At 42.2% G+C, this 8,285-nt stretch overlaps 2 protein-coding genes across 5 annotated transcripts in view; one reads left to right on the top strand and one right to left on the bottom strand.

Moving 5' to 3' along the window:
- The window catches only part of DPCD (deleted in primary ciliary dyskinesia homolog (mouse)), a 24,500-nt gene extending 22,807 nt beyond the window's left edge, over window positions 1-1,693 (bottom strand). The window contains 1 exon segment of the mRNA XM_042459538.1: window positions 1,610-1,693. Within this exon segment, the coding sequence (XP_042315472.1) occupies window positions 1,610-1,678 (69 nt within the window). The 5' untranslated portion in view covers window positions 1,679-1,693.
- A 37-nt stretch (window positions 1,694-1,730) lies between these two features.
- Window positions 1,731-8,285, top strand: part of POLL (DNA polymerase lambda) — a 17,564-nt gene continuing 11,009 nt past the window's right edge. For all 4 annotated transcript variants that reach the window (XM_042459531.1, XM_042459532.1, XM_042459533.1 and 1 more), the window contains exons 1-3: window positions 1,731-1,776; window positions 6,277-6,427; window positions 6,732-7,026. In XM_042459531.1, the coding sequence (XP_042315465.1) occupies window positions 6,316-6,427; window positions 6,732-7,026 (407 nt within the window). In that variant the 5' untranslated portion in view covers window positions 1,731-1,776; window positions 6,277-6,315. The remainder of the gene's footprint in view (window positions 1,777-6,276; window positions 6,428-6,731; window positions 7,027-8,285) is intronic.

Below are 8,285 nucleotides of genomic sequence, written 5' to 3'. Positions count from 1 at the left end.
GACTTGAAACTTGCATATTTTTAGTGAACAACTTGCTGATTTCATTCACTTTGACTAGCAGGCAAGACTTGCCCCTGGAGCATGGGAGCACATTTCTCGGAAGGGAACAGCAAATGGGCTTGAAATGTAATGATCCTTCTAAAGCTTTTGAATAGCTTTAGAAGGCTCCTCTGAGGTGCTGCAGGCACAGACTGACAAGAAGACTGCAACCTCTGCTTCAAGCCCATTGCTTAATGTGTTTGCTCTTCCCCTCCAAGAAATATGCCCAGCCTTTTCTTCTGTTAAAGGTTGGCTCCTAGACTTGATTTGAGACTTGACTTGAAGGTATCTCACAAGATCTTGAGACCTGAAGGTAGAGACATCAGACTTGGCTTGAGACTTGGACCAAAAGAACTGACCACAACTCTGCCAGCTGCGTCCTTTTCAGTTAGTCACAAAGGTGCAACAAGATCCCTTTGCTTGGATTTTTATATTAAGGTAGTTATAACCTGTAATATAAAAATCGAAGCTTAGGAATTATAAACTGGAGAGCCAGCATGGTGTAGAGGTTTGAGCATTGAGCTACAATGATAGAGACCAGGGTTTGAGTCCCAGCTCATCCATGAAACCCACTGGCTGACCTTTGGCATATGACACTCTCTCAGCCTTGGGAAGGCAATGGCAAGCCTCTGAACAAATCTTGCCAAGAAAACCCCATGATAGAGTCGCCTTGGAGTTGCCATAAGAGGGAAACAACCTGAAGGCAGAAAACAACAATAACAAATGTATAACCCACCCATCCCTTGGTTCCTGGGGGCACCTTCATGATATAAAACAGCCTGGCTGGTGGAAAGGAAGATGGAAGAATGGCCGGTGCTGCTGTGTTGAAGGACTTTCATGCGGCCCAGAGCTGAAAGGCCGAGATTTGTGTTATCTGGAAGGGTCTGGCTTTTCCCTGCTGCGTCCCGCTTCCTATCCAGGCTGACCAGATGTCATAGCAGTTCAGGAGGATAAAGCATCACAAAACGGAGGGCGTTCTAGAAAAATGTAGGCTATGACCAAATAAAAGCTAAAAACACTCCCAGAAGTGTAAATCCATGCTTCATGGTCCTACAAATGATGGAGGAGATTGTGGAATTCCTCCTGGACAGAAGGCTGAAATGGAGGACAGGGCTCAACAAAAGCTACAAACACTCCTAGAAATAGAAATCCGTGCTTCTTAGTCATGGTCAATAGGAATTCATGCTCAAAGTGGGAAGTCAACCTACAGCGCTGTGTAAATGTACAGCGCTTCATAAATAAAGGTTAATAATAATAACAATAATAATAATACCAATTAATAGAATATTAATACAATAGAATACAAAAATACAATATCAATATGAAACAGTCCAATGTCGGGACGTGACGCTGCTAGAAAGACAAGCGCCTGATGCTGCTGCTGCTGCTGCTGCTGAGCGGCGCTCCAAATGGAGGACGCCGCGGGATTCCTCCCGGACAGGAGGCCGAAATGGAGGCCGCCTGTTCCTCCCTCGCCTCCCCGCCGTCCTCCAGGGCCCCAGCCCCCCTCGTCCCCCGGCAGAGGAGGAGGAGGGAGAAGGAGAAGCGGCTCCTGGCGAGGGCGGCCTGCCTTACCGTCGCCGACCAGGGCGGTCTTCCTGGCTCCCCGCAGCTGCTGCAGCCAGCTAGGCCCCGCCATGTTGCCGCGGCCTCCGTTTCCATGGCAACCAGGCCCCGCGCTTCCGGCGCCACCTCACCTGACCCGGAAGTAGAACTCTTCGACATCTGCTCCCTCAGGTAAGTGAGTCAGCCCTATATCAAAGGCAGGTGCGAGTGTCTGTCTCAGTCTGGCTTCCCCTCTCCATGAGGCTCCAGGCGGAGTCCCTTTGGAGCAGGGCTTTCTTTTGGGGCTGCCCTGCATTTTTCTGGAATGTCCTACATTTGTGGTGCTTACAAAATAAAAGCTAAAGGCACTCCTACAGTAAATGCATGATTCTTAGTCTTGCTCAAAATGGAGGACGTTTTGGAATTCCTCTCGGACAGGAGGCTGAAGTGGAGGACATGTCCTGGAAAAGGAGGACACGTGGCCATTCTGACCAAGACAGATCAGAGGGAATCTGGTGCCTTTAGGATATTGTTAGGTCCCATTGGAAAATAAGGGACAGGACTCCTCTCTGTTTCATGGTTGGCAGAAAAAGGACGTTTCCTCAGGCGTTGCTTATCGCTGGGGCCTTTTGCTTGTCATGCAAACAATGTCTGCTGCAATTCCCTCTTATACTGTACAGCCATTAAAAGGTCAGGAGCCCTGTCCTTTACTTCATCTGGCTAATTTAACCCAATCCCACCAGTGACAAAAGAATAGCAAGCAATAGCAAGTACACTTCTGTACTGCTTATCAGTGCACTTAAGCACTCTCTAAGTGGTTTACAATGTCTAAGTTACAGAAATAATCCTAGAGTTGGAAGAGACCGCAAGGACCCTGATCCAGTCCAACCCCTTTATTGTGCCATGCAGGAACTCTTAATCAAAGCATCCCCATTGACAGATGGCCATCCAGGCTCTGTTTAAAGACCTCCACTACACTCCAAGGCAGCATACTCCACTCTCAAACAGTTCTTACTGTCAGGAAGTTCCTCCTAATGTTGAGCTGGAATCTCTTTCCCTCTATTTTGAATACATTGCTCTGGGTCCTATTCTCTGGAGCAGCAGAAAACAAGCTTGTTCCATCCTCAACAGGACATCCCTTCAATTGTTTAAACAGGGCTATCATATCATTTGTTAAAGAAATAAAGAATATGTAGATTACTCCCGTCTTCCCCTCTCTTGTTTGCTGTCCCATCACATCCATTCAGCAGTTATGCTTCTGAAGCGTCTCCTGTCACACTGACCCTATTATACTCTTTAAATCTCTACACTGATTTTGTGGTTGCTCCTAGGTGCAGCGCAACCACCTTTTTCTAACCTTCAAAGCCCTTTGTGGTTTTGCTTCTTTTGCTTTGTCACTCTCTGTAACATGCCTGCCAGCGAGTGGGCCTTTGTTCCTCCAGCTGCAGCATTCTGTGGCATCTGATGAAGTAGATGAAGGGCCAAAATACACTGTGGAAATAATCCAGTTTGGGACCACTTTAACGGCCCTAGCTCAGTGCTAGGGAATCCTGAGAACTGTAGTTTATTGTGTCACTGGAGCTCTCTGACAGAGAAGGCTAAATGTCTAATAAAGCTACAGTTTCCAGAATTCCCTAGCACTGAGCCAGGGCAGTTAAAGTGGTCTCAAACTATTATTTCTGCAGTGTGTTTTGGCCCTTAGTCTCCAAAAGCTTATGCTATTAACTTCTTTCTCTCAATCTCAAAGGTGCTACAAGATCCCTTTACATACAGCTCCACCATTGTCAGCCATCCACAGATCTTCTGCTGCCTATCATTTCTACCTTGCTGCTCTGTTTGCCTTAAATTGCTTTCAGTAGTGCGTGTGCAATGTCACCTCTCTTACTTGATATCCTTCTTCAAGGTCCACCTGTGAAGATTTTGACTCAGTTCCAATTCTCCTGTGACCAGACCTAAGTTGGTATAACTCAAATAACTGCACATATTTATTTATTAGATTTATAGAATATGAAGATAACATCTCATCATTGATTAAGCAGGTAATCAGGCCCTCACCTACTGACGAAAATAAGTAGTTTGCCCATACCCAGATGAAGTCAAGATGGAGCATTACTAATAGCAGTTCTTCTGCTTCAGGGTTTTCAGTTACTAATGTGATTCATGAGCTTAGAAACCCAGATGTTATCGCATTGGCCTTGCACCACAATTATTTCCACCTTTCTAGATAAAGTGGCATGTAGACATCTGTTTCATCTGTTGTCATGGGTCACAAGGCTTTCAATGGTGAAGCTGACTGCACCAACCAAAGCCTATGCAATATATATTTTTAGTCTTTTAAGGTGCCAAAGGATTGATGTTTTGCTGCAACAGACTAACAAAACTTCCCTTTTGAAAACTGATATATGAAATTTAAACTTTAATTGTTGGCATATCAGTATGATTCACTGCTGTTCACTTAACTAGCATAATCTGACTGCATTACACTTGAAAATCTGCAGTCACTCCAATTACATTTTAATCTATTTTCAGTTCACTGTTCTAGAAGATGAGGTTAGTTTTGTTATGGGCTATCCAGTGGAAAGAAGGAGCATTGAGACATCTCAGAGTTACATCCTCTGTACCACATTTTAATGCTAGATCAGTCTGTAAACAAAATAATTCTCAGCCATAATTTAATGAAGGGTGGAGTGGGTGATTTGGAATGCATCATGGAGATCTGGATGGATGAACTGTACAGAATACATTCCCCCTAACTATCCACCTAAGACCTGCAATAACAATATAATTAGAGACATAAGGAGGAGGATTGCTGCCATCTACGTGAAGTCTTTCTCCCTCCCATGAAACTAGTCTGCTGAGACATTGAGTTGGAATGTGTCTATTGTGTATTGGGCCAGAAAAAAAGTTAGGGATTCTTTTGGTATAACACCTTCTATGTGTCCAAGCTAACGGAACTCATCTCTAATGTGATGTTGGAAACCTTAGGATTTTGATTCTGGAGGATTTCATTAGCCAAACTGGAGAGTGATGAGAGAACCCATTTTGGGACTTCATGGTATCTATTTCACAACATCAGCAGCACAACATATCCAGTAGGGTATACAATTAATGAGCTTGGTATTTTCAACTGAACGTAAGAGGTGTGAAATAGTGATGGAAGTTCCTCTATAATCCTGTTGCCATGATCAAATTCAGACTGATCCATTACAAAGGTAATGGGTTAATTAATGAATCCTAGCAAGTTGGATGTCTTATGGATAGGTGGAAGTCTTATAGATAGGTGGATCTTGTGTCTGGGAACTGGGTGTTCAGACTATTTTAGACAAAGTTGTACTTCCCTTTAAAGTGAAGTTATATAGATTGGGGGTTCCCCTTAAACTTGCTGAGCCACAATTGGTTCCAACCAGCACATTTTATCAGTTTTGTCTGGTTCGGTATCTCTGACATTTCCTGGATAGGTGTAACCTGGCCACAGTATTTCATGCTTTGATAATCAGACATAAAATTCCCATAAAATATTCAATTAAGTGGGGCTACATTTAAAGGTAATTTGGAAACTTCAGGTAGTACAAAAGGAAGTGGCTGTAACTGTAAGTGGTATAGCCGGGTGGAGCCATATCATACTGAATCTAACTGCCCTGGTTGCCTGTTAACATCTGAGCATAGTTCATGGTGTTGGTTTGTTGTTACTATTATTTTATTTCAGTTTAATATTGATTTATGATAACCCTGTCATAGAGTTTTATTGGCAAGATGTATCCAGAGGACGTTTACCATTGCCCTCCTCGAAGGCTGAGGAAATGTGACTGCTCAAGATCACAGAATTGGAAGAGACCCCAAGGGTCATCCAGTCCAACCCCTGCCATGCAGGGACTCTCAATCAAAGCATTCCCGACAGAAGGCCATCCAGCCTCTGTTTAAAGACCTCCAAGGAAGGGAACTCCACGACTCTCCAAGGGAGTGTGTTCCACTGTCGAACAGCTCTCACCCAGTGGGTTTCTATGGCTAGTTGGGAATTTGAACCCTGGGTTTCCTGAGTCATAGTCCATTATTCAAACCACCATGTTGGCTGTCTTCAAGTGTTGCTACTTATAATTAAAATTCAAATTATGTAAGACCCAAATATCTGAAGGAGTTTTTGTTGATGTGTTCCGTCAAGTCATTTCTGACTTATGGTGACCCTACCTCAGGGTTTTCCTGGCAAGATTTGTTCAGAGGGGATTTGCCTTTACCTTCCCATGTGGCTGAGAGCGTTTGAAATGTCCACAATGGGTTTCCATGACCAAGTGGGGATTCAAAACATGGTCTCCAGAGTCGTAGTGCAATACTCAAGCCACTACACTACTGGATCTGAAGGAGAGCCAGTAACTTTATCAATATACCATGCTTAAGATCTTTTTCCAGGTATCTGCCTTGGTTTTCAGGTTGGTAGAAAAGCAAGATTTATTTATGTATTTTTAATATCCCATCTTCCATAATGGGGTTCATACCTGGTTATGAAATACTTCCCATGAAGGTGTAACTTGGCACTGATCCACTCTTTATGATATCTGGTCAAAACTGGATTTATGTACTTTCTGCCCTTTTTTGTTGTACTTGATTAGTGTTTCATTGGAATCTTTTATAATTTGTAAACCACTTTGGTGATATGTGTATAAACAAATTCTTTTTCATCTTTACCTTCATTTCCAGCCAGACTGCTTGTGTCTGGGGAGGAGCTGTCTGTGTTTCATGGAACCCCAAGGAATTGTCAAAGCTTTCCCTAAACGAAAGAAATCAAGGGATGCATCACAGAAGGTAGTGCCTCCAAAGGTACTGAAAGATGAAACTAGGAACAAACAAGGTACATTTTCCATTTCATTCTTTAGCCAGGGGAAGCCATCTGATAGTCTATCCAGTTCTGCCATAGATTACTAGGAGCTAGTTTTTCATGTCAGTTATTTGTTTTGAGAGAAATAACATAAGCTTGTAAGTAGATCCTTTACACAGCTATTGTACTTTAATAATTGATCGTGCATGCTATCAAAAAAGCTGTCCCCCCTTTACACTTGTTATGACTTCAAGTTTTGAGACTCCTATTATTCAGATAAGTCTTGAAATGCATCCCTACTTTGCTGAGCCATTCTCCTTGTGGCTTTTCTTAACAGGATGGTTGGAGCCAGTCACAGCCTATGTTCTGCAAGCTGGAATTGGTCAGGCCAGGGCTGAGATCTTCCAGAAGCAGATCCTCCAGAATGGGGGAAGCGTCTGCAGCCAGCTTTTTCCAGAGGTGACACATGTTATAGTGGATGAGGGCATGGACTGTGAGCGGGCTTTCCGGCTCCTCAGACTAACCAAACTACCCAGGGGACTGCAACTGGTAAAGGCATCTTGGATGAGTTCATGTATTTCAGCACAGCGGCTTTTGGACACTACTGGCTATAGCCTCTTCATTCCAGAGAAGTAGGGGACCTTTTTACATATTTTATAAGGTTTTATATGGCAGGATATTATTGTTGTTGTTATTGTTCTTATTGTTGTTCTTGGTTTTTTATTATTTAATTATTAATTTATATCTCACCCTTTCCCCACTTTGGGACTCTAGGTGACTTACAGTGGTTAAAACAAACAAATATCTATACACATGTCCCTCCACATTCACTGGGTTTAGGGGTACAGGACCCCCATGAATGTGGGAAAACGCAAATAAAAAGACACTATGTTTTACCTGAGAGAACACCTTTGTGGGAATGTCTAGATCCTCCAGTGCAGCTCTGTGGTCAGCATTTGCCAGACATTTACCATAGAATTGTGCTGGAGGAGCTACAAATACCTAGTGGAGTGTTCTCTCTAGGAATCTCTAGGTCCTTCAATGTGACCTTTGGTTAAAGTTGACCATAGAGTTGCACTGGGGACCTAGATATTCCTAGTGAGAACATATTAATAAAATCTTTGAATAATCGAATCTGCAAAGTCAACGCCGCAAATGTGGAGGAATGAGTGTATTTCTTATCTTAGGAAGATACAAAGAGAAAAGCACTTTTAGTCGAGGTCTGTAGCATTAGGGCCAGAAAATCCTGATTTACTTATCTGCTTCTCTCCAAGCCTAAACCTAAATTAAAGTTTATGCCCAAAACTATGTGATGACAGAGCAATTGAGATTTCTGTTCCTATCCTTACTGTGTTGTTTTAGGAACCAGGATCCTTTTCAATAGAATCAAGTGATCTTTATTGTTCATCATCTTCCAGCCATCTTGAGTCTGGTTTTTAGCTATCCCTGTCATAACCCCTTTCTGTGACTTTATGTGATGAAATGGGTGACTAGAAATGCCTCTAAAATGAGTTAGATAATTGGATAGTATGGACAGCTTTCTTTATATAAAACAATTTTAAATGATTTTACATTTTTAAAATTAATGACATTTTAATAGGACAGTTTGTTTGGTAGCGTTTCAATATTTTCATCATCCAATTTTTAGCTTCAGCTTTTTTTGTTTGTTTAAATATTTATATCTTGCTCTCTAACTAAAGATCCCAGGGCAGAGTATAATAAAATCAAGTTGATTAATTTAAATAGTGTAAAAATAAACTGATTTTAAGTCTAAAACATATCAAACAATTACAGTAAACAAGTTTAAAAGACAGATTCAAACTGGTTAAAATAGTTTAAAATGCATTAAAACCATATACATGTGCAGGGTTTTATGAAACCACTTGGGCCC

Source organism: Sceloporus undulatus, chromosome 3 (assembly GCF_019175285.1).
Source record: "Sceloporus undulatus isolate JIND9_A2432 ecotype Alabama chromosome 3, SceUnd_v1.1, whole genome shotgun sequence".
In the NCBI taxonomy this organism is placed as follows: Eukaryota; Metazoa; Chordata; class Lepidosauria; order Squamata; family Phrynosomatidae; genus Sceloporus; species Sceloporus undulatus.
This window is presented reverse-complemented; position numbering and strand designations above follow the sequence as displayed.